General features: G+C 37.5%; 1 protein-coding gene across 1 annotated transcript; it reads left to right on the forward strand.

The window, feature by feature from the left end:
- Positions 1–4049: 4049 nt before the first annotated feature.
- LOC113780693 (probable ADP-ribosylation factor GTPase-activating protein AGD14) lies at positions 4050–18479 on the forward strand. The gene is made up of 14 exons (XM_027326474.1): positions 4050–4125; positions 12593–12669; positions 13494–13555; positions 13751–13838; positions 13933–13994; positions 14076–14172; positions 14396–14884; positions 15580–16125; positions 16295–16435; positions 16513–16620; positions 16740–16823; positions 17517–17649; positions 17747–17792; positions 17984–18479. Exons 1-14 carry the CDS (start codon positions 4050–4052, stop codon positions 18174–18176), a joined length of 2202 nt encoding a protein of 733 aa, XP_027182275.1. The 3' UTR covers positions 18177–18479.
- The last annotated feature ends 919 nt before the right edge of the window (positions 18480–19398 follow it).

Here is a 19398-nt window from a genome sequence, read left to right on the forward strand (position 1 = left end):
TGTTTTTGTAACGATCAATCCCTGTCTTAGCAAGTTATATTTCCCCTGATTCCATTTGGATGGAGCCCTTTTCCGAAACTGCATGTGCTTAATAAACGTTGTCCAACATGTGTCTCATCTCACCTACACATTTATCCAAAAATTAAAGTGTGTAGTCCCAATTCAAAATCAAGACGTGTAAGGTACAGCTGCGCTGCTTCGAAATGCAAATCATGATACAAAACATCTCTTATTAAGTTTTGGTCGGTATTTCTATTTAGATAAGATTTGACCTATATTAAACGATTAAGAAAGCACTCCGAGCTCAGGGAAAAGGAATTGCGGAGTGGTTAAAAGCCGTTGGTGAGCTGTAACAGGCAATAGTCTTGGTGTTTCCCCTCCCCCTTTCCTTCCATCCCACATCGATTGTGAGTGGTGTGTGTGCGTAGAACTTAAGTTCCTCAGTGTGGCCTGAAAGTCAGCATGCCTTTTGGGTTGGGCTGTGGGTTTGGCTTAGATTCTGGGTGTGTGTGTTATTTGCGGTTGGTTGAAAGAAAGCACTCCGAGCTCATGTTTTTTAGTCTCATGTTTTTTAGTTTGTGTCTATTATATTAGTCGACATTCTTTTAGTTTGTATCTATCGTATTAATCATATGTCACTTAGAGTAAGATTTTCTTTTAGAAAATTTGATTAACGTATAATAAGGGGGAAAATTTTGAAATTTTGAGTGCGTTTGGACAGGAGATTATTTGGGATAATTTTTTTTAAAAAAAATACTATAATACTTTTTTTATGTAATGTATGTGAGATAAAAAGGTGATTAGAAAATGTATTGGGAGAACTGCACAAATAGTCTCTCACATATTATAAATGTGAAAATTTAGTCCTCAAATCGAAAATGATTACTTTTAGTCCTTAGAAAATAAAAAAGGATCAATTTAAGTCCCTTTTCACTTTTTCGAATGATTTTTGCTCGAAATATCTCACGCGCACATCATTTGCCCAACTTTTAAAGGGTAAAAAGGCCAAACCACTTATCTGTTGACCAAAATGTAAAGGACGAATGGTGGAATGCTAAGTGAAAACCTCCATTTTGGTACTAATTCACCATTCTATCTCCGATTCCTCTCAACCCAAAAAGAAACTTAATTATCACTACCCTGCAGTGGACTAATCTTGATGAAAAGGAATGTTGGTGATTGAAGTGAAGAAGAAACAGGTTTACCAGAGTGATGGACGAAAAAGACATTCAACGGATCCCAAATTACAGTATGTATTTCTAAACCCTAAACTAAAGAATTTCTGGAATGATATCAGATACTATGTGAATAGTTTAAATACAGTTGCAATAAGCATGATTTGTGCAGTTAAGAAGTATTATTATATTGATTAGAGTTGCTGGTGGTCAATTTTATGCCTTATATTGTTGTAACTACATGTGGTCCCTTGTATTGTGTTGTGTTGTCTCTTTACATAGATGGGCAGTCGGACCCAAAACAATATTTTTTTGTTGTTAACCGTCTCCTAAATGGTTGGCAGATGGTATGAATCGATTTTCCATTAGGGTCCACTATGGAGGTGAACTCACTGAATTGCTGAACAAAGAATACCATGGGGTGGTGTAAAAATTGTTGACTATTATAATCCTGACAGAAGGTCTATATGTACACTTGATAGGGTTGCAAAAAAACTAGGGTATCCTGAATTTAGTGTAACATACTCTTACTTAATACCCGAGAAGAACATGGAGGATGTGTTAGTATATGTGTTATGTGAAGATGTTGCTCAGGATTTGGCTAGATACGGAGTGAAATATGGTGTGGTTGATGTATACTTTGTGCACTTAAAAACCTACTTTATAAGTGAATGTGAAACTGAATCATGTAAACCAAAAGAGGGGACTGATTCTAATGAAACTCAATAGCGAGGTAAGGTTCATGAAGAATTTTCTGATGTAGAAGAAATAGTGATAACTAATATTCTTGTAACTCAATCTGAAAATGAGGGTGAAAAGGATACTATGGGTAAATGTGAGTCAGGAACTAATAAGCACATAGAGGAAGCAGTTATAAGAGATGAGAACTTGAAATTTACTGAAAAACTCGGTGAAATATTTTCAGAAGTTGAGAGTAGAGTTGCTGATAAAGGGGATAATGGAATAGATATAGGAGGGCAAAATCAAAATTTTAGAGAAAAACAAGATGAGGCAAACTCAGAAGTGCAGAATGTAGGAAAGAATGCACCTGATAACAGAGCAGAAATAGGAGGGCAAGATCATAAGTTTAGAGAAGAACAAGATGGGGCAAACTCAGAAGTGCAGAATGCAGGAAAGAATGCACCTGATAACAGAACAGATATAGAAGTCTAATATGTAGGAAAAAATGCACCCTCTACTAGCAAATCACCAAAAGAGAAATCATTAAACAAAAAATCTTCAACAAATAAAGAGCAGGTTAAAAAAGTTCAGAGAAAAAAGAAGAGTAAGAAGGAGGCACCTGTTGAAAAAGATGAGGAATTTGGTGATGGTGACAAGTTCATTGATAATGACTATGAGTTTAGTGATGAAGAGAACATAGTAAAATCTGTTAAAGAAAGAAAAGTTGAATGGGAGAAAATTGTCAAAAATTGCGAATCAAGTAAGAATACAAATGCAACTACATCTCAAGTGGAGGGTGCTGAGATGGAAGAAGATGCTACTGATTTTGATGAATTTGATAGTTGCTGTGACTCAGAAGAAGAAAATCAGCTAAGAAAAAGGACTAAGTTTCCAAAATTTAACCCTGAAATTGATATCACCGATTCCAAATTTGTGGTTGGACAGACTTTTACTTGTAAGCAGTTGTTCATGAAGGCATGCAAGAGCCATGGAGTAGTTCACAGAAAGAAGATAAAGTTTAGTAAAAATGATGGCAGAAGAGCTACGGCTTATTGCAAGGACTGTAGTTAGAAAGTTTCTACAGCCATTATGCCAGACAAAAAGACTTTTCAAGTCAAGAGCATGCAAGGTGAACATAGTTGTGGGAGGACATTTGACCACGGACTGGCAAACTCAACCTTTTTGGTTGACAGATACAAAAAGGAGCTGGCTGCTATGGCTGATATGAAGGTGAGTACACTTACAGATAAAGTGAAGACTGATATTAATGTCAACATCTTTAGGTGGCAAGCTTATAGAACCAAAAAAAAAAGGCAGAGACTTTAGTTAATGGTGAACATGAAACCCAATACAACAAACTAAGGAACTATTGTAGGGAAGTAAAGAGGGCTAATCCTGGTTCAAATGTTTTCATGACCACTGTTGAAGATGATGAGGGAGAAGATAGGTTTGAGAGGTTGTATATTTGTCTTAATGCATGCAAGACAGGCTTCTTAAGTAGTTGTAGGCCTGTTGTCGGGTTAGATGGCTGCCATCTTAAAGGGCCCCACAAGGGTGTATTACTTACAACAGTAGGGATTAACTCCAATGATCAGTTGTACTCCATTGCGTATGCTGTGGTGGAAATAGAAAACAAGCTGACTTGGAAATGGTTCGTAGGTGAATTGGTGAATGACCTTCAAATCAGAGATGAAAATCATTGGACAATTATTACTGATAAACAAAATGTGTGTAAGTGTATTTTTTTATGTTTTTTTTGTGTAAACTGAGGTTGCTAGTTTTAATTTGATGATCTGGTTTCATCTTTTAATTTTTTGAAGGGACTGATTCAAGCTATTGAAGAGCTGCTTCCAGATATGGAGCATAGGATGTGTGTGAGACACATGTACAATAACTTTAAAAAGTTGCATGGTGGTTTGGCATTAAAGGAGAGAATTTGGCCACTTGCAAGAGCTCCTTACAAAAATCTGTTCAAGGTTTTGATGGAAATTTTGAAAGCAGTTGATGGGGGTGCATTTCAGTGGTTGCTTGACAGCACAACACACAGCATTGGTCCATAACTTACTTTAGAACCTCCCCAAAATGTGACATTTTATTTAACAATCTATGTGTGAGTTTCAACTCCAACATTTTAGAAGCAAGAGGCCTATACTAGGTATGTTGGAAACAATACGACTTTATTTAATGGTTAGAATGGAGAATAAGAGGGGGTGGATGAAGAAATATACAGGAAAAATATGTCCAAAAATTTTTAAAAAGTTGAAAAAAAGTAAAAAGTGCTTCTAGTGCTTGCATAGCTACACCTTCAGGGGACTAGAATTATGAGATGAGATGTATATATGGGGGATAGGTACACTATGAATTTGGCTAGCAGAACTTGTAGTTGTAGAAGGTGGGAACTAAATGGCATTCCTTGTACTTATGCAATGAGTGCCATTGCCTTGACAAAAGAGACTCTGGAGAACTTTGTTAATGAATGCTACTCAAAAGAGGCTTTCATGAGAGCATACGGGCCTATAATATATTCTCTCAATGGTGAGCATTTGTAGAAGGATTTGAAACAGGGGCCTGTCCTATCACCTGAAACTATCAAGCTTCCTGGCTGGCCCAAGAAGGTAAGAAGAAGAGAACTAGATAAGCCACCGGCTGCAACAACTTCTCGAGGACAAACAAAGACACTGTCTAGAGTGGGTCTAATGGATTATAAGTGCAGAAAGTGTAAACAAAATGGCCACAATAGTAGGAGTGTCCAAGCAGTTATGATCAAGGGAATGTCCAGCAACAAGCTACTGCGGTTACAAGTAGCTCTCAGCCACAGTAGCAGACTCCCAACACTTTGACTGGTGCAAACAAACAGTCCCAACCTCAGCAGTCTCAAACTCAGCAGTCCCAACCTCAGTAGTCCCAAACTGATTACTAGCCCCAAAATGCTACTCCTATTTCAAACAAACAGTCCAATTTCACACCTGAAGCAGTTTTTGGTGCAAGTGGTTTGGAGACTGATACAAGTGACTAAATCTTGTTTGATCTCATCAGTCAAATCCCATGTCAACCTACAACCAGCAAACCACTACTCCAACGTCAATAACAAAGAATGCAACATCTCCAGTTCATACTTCTCTATTTGTTCATACTAATTTTATTCTGTAGCATGTTGACTTCTTTTTATACTATTATTTACTTGAATTTCTAGTTGCCAATTGTCAGGGTAAGAAAGTCAAATACAGATGTGGTGTATGTCGGAGATTTGGACACATTCGAAGTAGTTGTGATTCAACATTGGTCTCTCTCTATAAGAAATACCCATGGAAACCACCTGGATTGACCGTAAGTAAATTGCTATTGTCTACTACATGCATCATCTAAAAAAGACTGCAAAGATATCCACTTCTAAGACTGCAAAAATTGCTATTGATTGTAAGTAATGACCTCTTCACTGTTTTGTTTGTATCAGAGGTCTAAGAAGACTGCAAAGATATCTACTTCTAAAAGTGCTGCAAAGAGGGATGACAAGCTGACTTAGATGATTAGGGCGTGTTGTTGCAAAGAGGGATGACTACAAAGATAATTACTTCTAAAAGTGCTGCAAATGGTTGCATTTCACCTTTTTGTCGTGTATTTGATTTCAGCAGACCTTTTTTTTGGAGCACTGGAATTGACTTCTTAGTTTATTGCATTTTTTTGATAAAAGACGTATTGTAATGAATGTACGTGACTCGGTTATGTACTATTTTTTCATTGCAATGGAATGCATGCTCTTCTTATTTTTGGAGTTTCATAATTGGTTCACTTTCTACTCTTTCTTCACTTATAATATCGCCATTATCATCTTCATTATCTTTCAATACAGAACCGTTCTTGGTCAGTTTTTTACAACATATTCAAGTTAGACTTTTATTCCATATTATGCTGTAAGCTCATAATCAAGAAAAAATCACAATATAGCAGAGAGGACTTAAGTTTCTGATACGAAATATGGGCCGCTTATGGGCCATGTTTTGGGTTGCAAGAGATTGAATCTTTTAGTAATAGTTAGTAGTTTATTTTTCAGATTTCTATTTTATTTGCTAGGAATAAATTCGGTCCAAGACCTCATGTTGAGTTGGATCCGATTTATAGAGTCTAGGCTCACTATTACTTAGTTGGTTAATTAGCTTTTATTTGGGTTATGTTGGGCCAGCTTAAAGCCTTCATTGGATCGATTATAAGCTGACCATTAGATAGTGAATTTGAGTAGTGCAATCGGACCAAAGGCCTAGCCTAACTGAGTTAGGGTTTTCAAGTCACTTTAGGTTTTCAAATTGTATGGCTATATATAGCCAAGGTAAGAGACCTTCATAGAGTTTTTGATGATTAATAAAAAATTACACTTGAGAGTTCTCTCAAAACTTCATTGAAGCACCTTGAATATCTTAGATTCATTTCTTAGGTATTCAATCGACTTATCAATCTAGGACCGCGCTAGATTGTGGCGTTTTCTACCGAATACCGAGATTCGTTGACCACGTGATCAACGGGTTTAGGTGATCCGCTGCGTTCGTTCATCATCAACGTGAGTCCCTACCTTCTAGATCCTACCCTGTCTGTACGGGTTGCATCACAAAGTTGGTGCAGTTCGTATCAGCTGACATCAGAGCTAGTTGAAGGTATCACGTATATCCCTTTTTTTTTCCTTTGTGTCGTTTTGCGTTCTTTTGGTGTCGTTTGTTGTTCTTCTTGGAGTAAAAAAAAAATCCTGTTCAAGTGTCTCTAATCTGTCCAAGCTTTGTCGCATTTGTTTTGTTTTGTGTTCGAGTCGGAATTTCTGTTTTTGTTGCTCCATTAGTTGTGTCGTTGCTCTTGCTTGTGTTATGTCAAAATCTGCCCGTGATTGTCTTCAATCTGTCCGCGTGAATCCGAAATTGTTTTGTCGTGTATAAAGTCAAATTTCTATCCAAAAAACGCCTACAATCTTTCCAAGTCAGTCCACCCTTGTTTCCTCTTGTCTTGCGTGGAAAAAATTCTGCTTGTGGTCCTTGTTGTGTCATCCATTGTGCGTGTGTCGTAACCTGCCCGTTTGCATTTGCGTTTGGTGTTTGTTGTCTTGCATCTTCCTTCCATTCAGGTCTTGTTGTGTCGCGACCTTGGGGGCTGCCACACCTTGTGCTTTAGCCGTGAGAGTCATTAGGGTTTCCTAGGGTTTTTGCTTGAGTCAAAAAAAAAAAAGGAAGAGCGAAAAAGAAGGAAGAGAGGCGGCTGCCGTACCTTGCTTAGCCTTGGTTGTCCGAAATTGGGGTTGGTGTGGGGCTGTTCGAAATTATCTACTCGTAATTTATGAGCTTTGTGGACTGTTGGGAGTTGTAAACCGTTAGTTGGGAAGTTAAAATCACAGGTCTTGTGTTTTGGAAACAACCCAAGTGTGTTGAGAAAAGTTGGCAAGTGCGTGAACCTGTTTTGATTTCCCTTGGCCAAATCTGATTTGCGTGAATCTGATTGGGTTTTTTTTTTCTTTGCGGTCATACACAAATTGAGTGCGGCCAGCCAAGTCCAAAACCCTAGCCGTCCATTATTCTTTTGCTTTGTCATTAAAAAAAAAAATAGCAAGCAAAATAATTATTTCGGCCAAGCCAAATTCCAGAATTTTATTGCCAACCAGTCGAAGTGTTACATATTGGACCGAACTACAAGCCAAAAAAAAAAAATCAAAAGTTTTGGTCTACTACTTCTTGGAATTCTTGAACACTTTGGGTCTTGGGAATTTGTCTCACTCGTCTTTTGAAAAGTTTCTTGTACTTCCAAGCCGTGGTGAAGGGTTGGTTTTGGAGTAAACTTCTTGGGAACATTTTGGGTAACCTGTTGGGGGGGAGCCTGAGAAGGGTTAGTCAAATCACCTTGATTTTCCATCGCTAGTTGTTCTTGTTTGAGGGAGCCGAATTGTCAAGTGCTTGAGATCAGTTTTTGCCGCACTTGATTGTTGTCTTGTGGGGGATAAAAGTCACGGCCTTGGGGTATTAATAACCTAGGGCAGCCGTGACCTTTGATTGGTTTTCCAAAACCAAATTGGTTTCCTAACCTTGAGGTTTCCTAATCATGAAAGCTTCCAAAAATCAATTACCTAAGTTTTCTCCTACATTTTCTTCCCTCTTCCTACCTTGTAACCGCCCCTCTCACCTAGTTTTTTTAGGGTTTTCTTAGCCATCCTTCTTACACTCCCAAACCGCCACCCTTACCCTACTTTTAGGGATTTCTTTCTCCTACATTTTAGCCACTATTTATTCCTACTTTTCAGGGATTGCCTTAACCTTTTTCTTACCCTTTTCCATTCGGCCACTCTTCCTACATTATAGGGAGTTAATTGCCACCAATTCTTTCCCTTAGTTGCACATTCGGACCTACTAAACAAGCAAGATAGCTTGCGTTTCTAAAAAAAAAAAAAAAGAGTATTTTCCTCTTTTTGCATCGTGTCTTCTTTTCTTCATTTCTATCAGTGTCTTAGTCCTCTTTTGTTCCTTTCATTTGAGTCGTGTCATTCCATTTCATTTTGTCCCTCGAATCAATCATCCCTATTGGTTCCATCCATTGAGTCTTCTCCATTCCACTAAGGAGTGCCACATTCTCGTGATCCAAAATTGGAAGTTGATTGTTTGCCTGGTAGAAATTCTACTTTCTTCAAGGTAAGCTCTCAAGAGGTTTTGAGAGCATTGGTGAGAGCATTGGTGAGAACATTAGAGTATTTTAAACACTTGAGTGATACACGAGAGTGAGCGAAACATGTAAGGGAGCGAGTGAGGACTGTTCTACTAATGTTTGTTGAGTTTTATAGGTAATAAAAGTATGAGACAAACGAATGCTCAACTGGAGCTTCGCCATCTTGTGCCTAAAGGAGTAAATACTGTGGCATTGCGTGAGATAACTGAGCAATTGGAAATCATCGAAACTCAAAAAAATGATTGGTTTTATACACGTTGCCACATCAAGGATAAAGTTTGCAGCTTAGTCATTGATAAGGGTTGTGAAGTTAACCTCGCAAGTACTGTCTTGGTTGAGAAATTGAATCTTCCAACCATTGATCATCTTCGACCTTACAAGTTGCAAAGTGATAGTGGTGATATTTGGATTACTAAGCACACACTTGTTCCTTTCCGTATTGGCCAATACGTGGATGAGGTGTTGTGTGATGTAGTTCCCATTCAAGTGACGCATGTGCTGTTGGGACAATGGTGGATGTTTAATCGAGAAGTCAAATATGATGGATATACTAATAAGTATTCCTTCACATTTAATTGCCGTCGCACCAGGCTTGTGTCGCTTAATTCTAAGCAACTTTGTATTGATCTAACATACATGAAGAGTGAGCATGAGCGTTATAGTATGAAGAAAGAGCTAGATGAGGGAATTGTGACTAAAGAGGTAAAATTCGAGGGAGTTGAAAAGGAGAAAGAGATTGAGAATAATGAGGGAAAAAAGTCAACTATTGAGCATGAGAAAGAGATTAAAAATTCTAAGAGTAAGCTGATTGTGAGAAAGGATGTGAGATCATATGTTTTTTCTAACGATCTTAACTCTACTTTGTTTAGTGTTTCTACTTTTATGCAGGTTAAGCAAGGAAAAATTGAGTTGATCTTGGCATGTTCTATGCCTAAATCCATTGGTGAATATCAAACTTTTCATGGAGTTTACACCTTAAGTGTTGTATCTCTTTGTCATCCATTGATGTTCAACATCAACCATGAGCCTGATTTGCTTGTTGGGAGGAATAATAAAGTTTCAAAGGGAGTTTCTACACTTGAAACTTGTTATAAACGTCCTTCTTATTTTGTTGGTGATAATTCTTTCCTCATTGGTCCAAATTCTGATTCCTTACAACTTGGTTTTATTCTTCAATTTGAGGGTTCAAAAGCTGCCTATCTCGATTTTGCTCCATTTGTGCAAGATAGGCCATTCCAACAACAACTTGCAATGAATTTTGTAACTTTGCACAATCATGTCCGAGACTTTTCTAACCTGATTAAGTATCACTATGAAGATCCTTATCTTGTGAATGTGAATGGTAAGCTGTCAAGTGATTTTATACCTACAAATGCTAATCGTGTGATTTATTGTGTAGGTCCAAATTCGACCATTTATGACATAAGGCTGATTAGAGAGCTTTGGAGTGGTTGGAGTAAAGTCTTGAGTTTCCCATGGCGGATTGTGAGCATTTCCAAGCTGACCAAGAGACATGTGCATCAAATTACAATAATCATGACGTATGCAAGTATCATTCATTCTAAGAGAGCCAATATGTGGAGATTTGAGGTTTCATACTGCCAACTCTTGTAGTACCGTTCATTTCCAAACACGATTTGAGGACAAATCTTTTTTCAAGAGGAGGGGACTGATACGAAATATAGGCCGCTTATGGGCCATGTTTTGGGCTGCAAGAAATTGAATCTTTTAGTAATAGTTAGTAGTTTATTTTCCAAATTTCTATTTTATTTGCTAGGAATAAATTCGGTCCAAGACCTCATGTTGAGTTGGATCCGATTTATAGAGTCTAGGCTCACTATTACTTAAGTTGGTTAATTAGCTTTTATTTGGGTTATGTTGGGCCAACTTAAAGCCTTCATTGGATCGATTATAAGCTGACAATTAGATAGTGAATTTGAGTAGTGGAATCGGGCCAAAGGTCTAGCCTAGCCGAGTTAGGGTTTTCAAATCACTTTAGGTTTTCAAGTTGTATAGCTATATATAGCCAAGGCAAGAGACCTTCATAGAGTTTTTGATGATTAATAAAAAATTACACTTGAGAGTTCTTTCAAAACTTCATTGAAGCACCTTGAATATCTTAGATTCATTTCTTAGGTATTCAATCGACTTATCAATCTAGGACCACGTTAGATTGTGGCGTCTTCTACCGAATACCGAGGTTCGTTGACCGTGTGATCAACGGGTTTAGGTGATCCACTGCGTTCGTTCATCATCAACGTGAGTCCCTACCTTCTAGATCTTACCCTGTCTGTACGGATTACATCACAAGGTTAGTGCCGTTCGTATCAGTTTTATAATTACATTCCAACTCCCATTTGTACAATCAACAGGGCCACTAAACGTAACCCAACCTAAATACAGCAAATAAAAGCTACCCAGTTCCCATTTCACCAGCTGCACCAACAAATGCCAGTTACAATTCAATCTTTGCACAACAATTTTTGCACTGCGAATACAAAGGCCACAAACAACAACAATTTCATCATTTTCTCTTTGCGTTTTGTTTCTTCCATTTTTGCCTCCAACTCTCTTAATCTCTTCGTCAAACTTCTTGTGTGTCTCATTAATTTATCGCACCTCTCGCAACTGTTTGTATCATACCACTTGAAATAGCCACAACCACCACCACTATTATGCTGTTCAAAATTACCTCTTCAAAGTTCACATTTTCTGAAATAAAAAAGTAATAGAAATCAGGCACACTTACTTCGTAGTAAATGCAACCATAGAACCTTTTTCTTGGATTTTCAGCTGTCCACGACATCTTCACCCTCGCTGGTACACCGCATTTACAAGTTGGTGGTTCTGCCATGGAGATGAAGCTTAGATTTTGGGTTTGGTTGAAATGAAAGGGAAGAAGAATTTTGGAAACCATTTGTCTCTTACATTTTGATCAACAGACAAGTGGTTTGGCATTTTTACCCTTTAAAAGTTGGGCACGTGATTTGCACGTGAGATATTCCGGGCAAAATCGTTTGGAAAAGTGAAAAGGGATTTAAATTGATTATTTTTTATTTTCTAAGGACTAAAAGTGATCATTTTGATTTGAGGGACTAAATTTTTACATTTGCAATATGTGAGGGACTATTTGTGCAGTTCTTCCAAATGTATTTATGATGCAAACAAATAAATTTGTACAAATAATACACTCCTTCCATATGCAATTCATGAAACAAAAAATCTCTCATAAGTTTTGTTCCTTACATTTGAGCAAGAGTTTGATTACTGTTATCTCATTGTACTTTCCATAATCCTTCATTTTCTTTTTCTTTTGAAAAAGAAGATAAGTTATATTTATCCTACATTGAACCATTTACCTCATCTTGATTATAGATGTTGATTCTTCATTAAAAAAAAAACTGTATATTGCTTATCTTCAAAATATAAATAAATAAATAAAATCTGTCTATTGTTGTGTTTACGTAAGAAATACAGAAAAACAAGAAAAAGCAACGGTCACTAAACCGTCTAAACCGCCAAAATTCCCTCCTCACCTCTCCTAACTCCCGCTTCTCCTCTCCCTCTTTCAGAGGCACACACCAGCTGAGCAAAGTCCCACAACCAGGGGGGAAAAGCCATTCGTTATTTGCCCAAATTCTTGAAGAAAATAACCTTCCATTGTAGATTCATCCCATCAAGAAAGGGTGTCGGTTAATCTCAGAACACCACAAACACAAGAAGCTCAAAATGGTATGCGAAAAGACTTAGCAAAAGAGAAAAAAAAAAAAAAACAGGTAATTATGTTTGACTAGGGATTTGATAATTAGAGTCACGGATCAACGGACAAGAAGCTCATTAATTTTCCGCTTGTCAGGTTTTTCCTATTATTGCAAGACATGGGATATGCTCATATGATGTTGCTGAACACTTCTCATAGCTGTAGATTTCGAGATTGAGAATATAGAGTTCAAGAATGTGTAAAAGATTTGTTTTTTTTGTCATGATTTTTGTAGAGAAAAAAGAGGAACAGAAGTGGTAAAAGATGCCCAAAGGAAAAGTAAAGGAAGAAGAGAGAATTGAGAAGATCATTCGTGGTCTTCTTAAGCTTCCAGAAAATAAGAGATGTATCAACTGCAACAGTTTGGTAAGCAGTTTTTTTTTACCTTGTTGTATCATTGTCATCTTTACCTATGATATGAAGATCTGAAAAACTGCTAACGGTTTAAGCTTTATAAGTTAATAGGGAATATTACCTTGCAAAGAAGGTATATTATGAAAGTGACGGTGTCAAATTGTTGAATATGATTGCAATGGTTTTACTGGGGAAAAAAATTTTAAACAGCCCTTCAAGTATTAAATCTTTTTGCAATCTCTCACCCTGGCTTCATCCATTGTTTTCTGATGATGAACTGATGATACTAGGATTTTAGTAAACGTAAACTGTAAAGCCTTCGATTCTCTCCCCTAATAAGCTTGTCTATTCAGGGTCTTTGTACTTATTGATTTAGTAGTGAAGATTCTAAGATGTTTGCCAAAAGATATGTTAATTCCCTAGGCTGTTACAAGTTTTAAATATTTACAAAATATGTCCGCTATGAAGATTGAATTTTTAAACCATCTTTGACTGCTACCTTATTTTGTGGTCAAAATAATCAAAGGCAAAGCAGAGAAACTCAAATAACTCTTCAAGATCCTAATGGATTTTAGGAAATAATGCCGGGATTGTTCTTTTTCCCGAAAAGTAATGACCGGATAAGAAGAAAACCACTATCTTTTATGATGTTGTGTGCATCTAGTTCTAGACTTTCAGTCTGCATCCTTTCTTTTTTAACAGAATCTAAGAGAGTCGATTGCAGAAGTCTATATCTGTACTTCTGTTTCTTTTCTTTGTGGTAGAGGGGCTTTCGAGCTCCTTCATAGCAGCAGTTTGATCTTAACTTGGTAATGATACAAATTTCTATCAAGCAGGGGCCTCAATATGTATGCACAACCTTCTTGACATTCGTTTGCACAAACTGCAGTGGTGTACAGTAAGTGAAAATTATGCCTTTTGCAGTTCTATTCTGATATTTTTTGAATTTGTGACATTAGGTGAACTTTCAGAGATTCAGCATAAAGTTAATAATGTTGTAAACAACAAAAAAGAAAAGGCTAATTTAATGATAGTATTGAAATTCAGTCATATGAAAAGCGCAGCCTGACTGATTTTTCTTCAAAACTTTCAGTCGAGAATTCACACATCGAGTAAAATCTGTGTCAATGGCTAAATTTTCTGTAGAAGAAGTAGATGCTCTTCAGGCAGGGGGTAATGAGGTCTGCTCGCATATCAGTTTAAACCTACTTTTGTTTCTTCAGTCGAAATTAACTGAACTTTATATAATGACTAACCTAATGGACAATGTCACAGCGAGCAAGGCAGATTTATCTTAAAGAATGGGATCCACATAGAAATTATTTTCCTGACGGGAGGTAAATCTATTTGCTTCCACACTAGGATAGAGGCATCATAGGGACTCTTTCTGTCTGATGAGATATTCTTTTTGTTTCCAGTAATCTTCATAGACTTCGTGATTTCATCAAGCATGTCTACATAGACAGAAAATATGCTGGTGTTAGGAGTAATGACAAGCTTTCAATGGTTAAAGCGGTAAGTCTCTCTGAATGGATAATCATACAGCCATTAAATCATCTTTTATTATCTTTAGCAGTTTTAATAATCTCACTGTTTAAAATATAACTGATCTGAATATGTACTTTGTAGTAGTTATTTGCTCCTATTTGTCTTATCGGCAACCAAATGCATTGAGTTTCTGTCAAAATGAACCTAGGCCAGGTAGATCTCAACTGACATGCTTCTGTATATGGTAAAGAGTGCAAAGGAGGACCTCCAAGAGCGGCATTCTTTTGAAACATCCCGTCATGGTGCTAGAGAAGAATTTTTTCATACGGATGATGCTCGGAGAGATGATTTCTTTGAGCGGCACTCATTTGAACATTCTTTTCTAAGTAGAAACGATGGCAGAAATTTGAAAAATCACATTGATCCAAGAAATAGCCCTCGATACAAACAAGAAATGCTGAAGTCTGGAAGTCAGAATAGTCGGGCACCTCGATTTGAAATAGTTGATGATAGGTTCCGGGAAAATGGATATGGATCTGTAAGGAAAGTTTTGACTCACAGATACTCAGATACAGAGTCCAGGGCTAGAAGCAGCTCACCAATTTCACAAAAGAGCAGAGATATTTCCAAAGAGCCCGCAATACGTCCACTAAAAGACATTTTAGATGACAAAATTCCTCCTCTAAAAGTGGGAGAATCTCCTAAAGCAAATGCTGTTGATGGCTCTGGCCATGTTCAGGTTAGTTAAATTTCTGATTCTGGTCATGCAACAAATATTAAATTCCTTTCACATGTTAAACACGTATTACTTGCTCCTTGATGTCAGTGTGGTTGTTGACTTAGCTATACTTCATCTGATGCTTCTTCAGTTGAGAAAGTCAGTGCTGTAAAAGGATAGTTATTAATATTAATTTGAACATTCATGATGCTGCACTTTATCATGCCCTAGGTAAAGATGGACTTGTTTTTTTCTCAATAACTTTTTTCCTACGGAAACACAACATCAGCATCTATAGAAATTGAAACATTGAACCGGAATGATTTCTCGCTTCAAATTTTGAATTTGGCCAGTGTATGTACAGCTCCATGTCAGATAGAAAAAATAGTGACAAACATGAAACACAACTTGCTGAACATGAAAGGTACATAGGATAGACCATTCTTCTCTTCACTTTTGAAAAGTTTTCAGAAATCAAATAGCAACAGATCACTTTTCTTTATTGAATTGTAAAATGCGCATAGCTTATTTATTTAGTTTTTCTGGAATGGCTCCATTTTGATTGCAAGAAAGGACAGATATCTCATCCAATGACTTTTAATGTGGCTTAAGGTATGACTAAAGTGATGATTCTTGAACAACTTCTTGCTTTTGGGATCCTTGAACACCTTCTCTACACATGCTCGACTTTTAATCTTTCAATATTCCCATAACAGACAGCAGGAAGCTACACAATTCCAGGCTCTGTTGATAAAAAGGAAGAGGAAAACAAGAAAGTGAATACTCTTAACAGCTTGATAGATTTTGATGCTAACCTTGAGCCTTCTGCAACAACAGCAGTAGTGCAGACTCAACAAACAGTTCCTGTTGGTGATGGTAGCAAGAGTGCTGCCATGTCTTCTGCAAATGAGAAGGCCTCTAATGCTCCAAATGCTAATTCACTTGAACTGCTATTGTTTGGACTGGCGGATCCTGCAGGTAGCATGCCTGAAATGTCTCCTGGTGGTGACAATCCAGCTGCTATTGTAGGTTCATCTAATCCTGATGTGGGTACAGTTTCGAACAATGTTGCAATTACTACTGCTTCACACATTGAAAATGCTGCACCATGCCCTGGTAATAGCAGTGACTCTAAGGATAAGCTTGCTGATGCCCAAACGCTGCCAGCTTTGCAGCAAAGTGAGCCATTTGGAGCCCCTCCAGTAAATAGTAACTTTACTGCTCAGAAGGCTACTGCTTCTCATGAAGCTGCAAACAATGAGGTAAGAAGTTGATTTGGCCTCAAGCTGTCCTTAGGAGATCATTCGTTCAAGTCTGGTTTAGGTACTCAGATGCAACAGTTGAACTGCAAAATTTTGTATTCTCCTGTGTCTTGCTTTAATTTGTCCAACCAAGGAGCAGTAGCTGATTCTACTCTATGCTGGCCTACAGTCCTTGACTTCAGAACCTGAGCATGCTAAAGTGCCACCAACCAATACATCATTTGGACAAGCAACACAAGTTGTCCCACAGGCAGCTAATGATACTAGTTTGGGAAATGAATTACTCAGTGGAAGAAAAGAACTTCCAGCGGTATGAGCATAGTGGAACATTTTGATTTTTTATGCAATTCTCACTAATTTCATCTAATTATAGACTGTACCATGCAGGACCTTTTTACATCAAGCTATTCATCATTTGCTGCTGCTGTTCCAGGCTGGCAATCCACTTCCCCTTATGGAATGGGATATGGCACTCAGTACCATGTTACTGCAATGGTAGCATAACACCCTCTAAAAATTTAAGATAACAGCAACTAAAACAAATTACCAGTTCTTTTAATTAACTCAATTTTTTTGTTCTCTCTCTCTCTCTCTCTCTCTCTGTGTGGGTACAGTCCATGGGAGCTCACCAAGATTCGGTTAAATCAAGGAACCCATTTGATATTGGTGATGATGGTCCCTTACCTCAAGGCACCATGGTAGGCACAGATCATCTCATTTATTTTCTTCCCCTTCCCCACCCCCCCCCCCCCCCCAACAAAAAAAACCCCACCTACCTCATTCCCTTCCCAAGGCCAGAAAAGGACCAACAGGCATTTTAGCATATAATTAAAATTATTGTCTATAATTTTCTCAGGAAGATAAATTTTTGTTTCAATATGTACTAGCCATTCATGCACACTCTGCACGTGTGCCATTCTAGAAGTTAATTTAGCACAAGTTATAAATGAAGTAAAGTTTAACTTACAACTTTAACAAAGGAGTAGATTAGGGCAGTTTGTTATTTTTTTGAGGTTTAATGAAAATGAGAAAATTGGTATTGCAACTGGCAACTGCCAGTAGAATAGGTCAAATCCTTTTATAATTAAGTATGATACTCTTCCTAGCTACCTCTTATCACAACTTCGTTCTAAATTGTCACTCCAAAATGGAATATGGTGATTAACATTTACTGGCTTGACAGACCTGTATCATGCGTGCCTGCAAATTTAGTTGATGTGAGTTCGGATGAACCTGAGTTGTGGAAAAACTCACAGAAAGACACTTGTAGTTGTTTTTATCTTCCTCGGTATATTCTTGCTTACGTTTGCATGGTTGTGTTTCATTTCTGGTTTCTAGATCAGGTATTTTTTGAATTTACTAACCATGAAGTATCATTTCTCTTTGTTTAGCTTCCTTCCATGTCACCTTTGCAAGGACCGATGCCAAATATGTCAACTTCGCAAGGGTTACAGCCTCAAGTAGTGCCATATTCATCGGCAACGCAACCACAGAGACCTCCTTATGGAATTATGAGGCCTCCAGGTTAAATGAAAGGATTCACATATCTCTCTTAGAAAATCTGTTTGTTTGTGTGTTATTTGTAACATATTGTCATCTTGACCTATGGCAACACTTTCAGGAGTATACATGGGGCAACAGATAGCAAATAATATACTTCCTTCCAGGTAAAGTCTTTGCTTTCGCTTCTTAGAACATCATATTATGGATATCTCTACCTGGTTGAACGAGGTAAAGACAAATAGAGACAGCCCTTAGGCTCTATGATTGCTTGAATGCGAACTACTCTGTAGTCAATTGATCCAATGGAAAATATTGAATTAAGGACTAAAGTAACATCTTACTCTGATATATGCAGACCGCAAGGAGCTAATACCTTTGGTGGCAATGATGCTGCCTTTGCCTCTCTTAACCCTATTAAACAGTCTAGTGGGATGAACGATGATACTGCCTTTTCTTCTCTTAACCCCATTCAACAATCAAATGGCGTAAATCCCTCATCAGCTGCACCACAATCCTACTCGTTGACAGGAGGAAATCCATTTGGATAGCTGCAGCCAAGTACGCATAGTTGAATATAGCACAATATGGTTCTTCTTTTCTGATTTCTGACCCCATCACATCTGAAGAATTTTGGTTGCTCGCTGCTGGAATGAGCTAGATTTAAGTGAGCCTTCTTTGCGTTGTGAATGTCCTTATACCTTTATGGGGATGCATATACAAAGGAATACTCTCAAAGTGTTACTAGAAATCTGTGTAGTACATGCTCTCATGTGCTGTGTATACAATTTAGAAGTCAGAAACTTGAAGTAGTGACATCTGTAGCTGGGAATTTTTTTTTTGAAACTTGAAACTTGAAGTAGACCACCATACTTGCAAAATTCAAAGAAATTTTTTTTTTTTTTTTTTAGATTATAGAAAAAGAAAAGAAAGGTAGAGGGTAATGTCTATTTTATGTGAATTCTCAGTTAAATTGTATTTATTCACTTGTTCAGTTTATTGTCTACAAAGAAATTCTTTTAATACACTGATTTTTGTAATCTGGCATAATGGTACCATTACCATCCTTATCCCAATGTCTTGAGTTTTCTGGTCGCTTGAGCTGCTGCCTTTAGTTGTCTCAGTATGCCTTTGCGTACATATTTTTTCACCTTCTCTGCAGATATAGATGTCAGGAAAAGAGTCCCAATGAAACATTGGTCTAACCAATTCATTCTTTCACCAAAACAATCAAGTTATGTACACTTCACAAATTGACACTTTTAGCAAAAACTGGAAGCAAAAAAAATTTGTTTGGACTAATGCGCAATGACACACTTTTAGCGCATTGGGTCACATCTGCAGAAGTCTAAACCTGATCCACCTAATCTAAGAAACAAGGTGTGATAACAAATTAAATATCGCTGCTACGTTTGTCCAACCCTCATTACTGATGCTGTGCCCACAAAAATCAGCCAATGAAGTTGGACTGATCAGTAGGTTTGAAAGGGGCGTAATAAGGCATTTTAGCATGGTTAGCAATCAGGAAACTAAGAAAATTGTTTGTGGTTTATGCATCCATAACCAACCAAATTTGGGGCATTTATAATGTTATGACATATGAGCTTGAGTGTTGGTACTACATCATACTAAACTGTTTTCTTTCCAAGACAAAAATGCCAAAGTTAAAATGTGTCATGTGTTGAAAATAAAGGGTTGAATCACGTCCAACTTGTATCCAATAATGTGGACATTGGCGCATTGATATGACTTTAAATCCGACAAACTAACTGT

The sequence above is a fragment of the Coffea eugenioides genome, chromosome 8 (genome assembly GCF_003713205.1).
Source record: "Coffea eugenioides isolate CCC68of chromosome 8, Ceug_1.0, whole genome shotgun sequence".
In the NCBI taxonomy this organism is placed as follows: domain Eukaryota; kingdom Viridiplantae; phylum Streptophyta; class Magnoliopsida; order Gentianales; family Rubiaceae; genus Coffea; species Coffea eugenioides.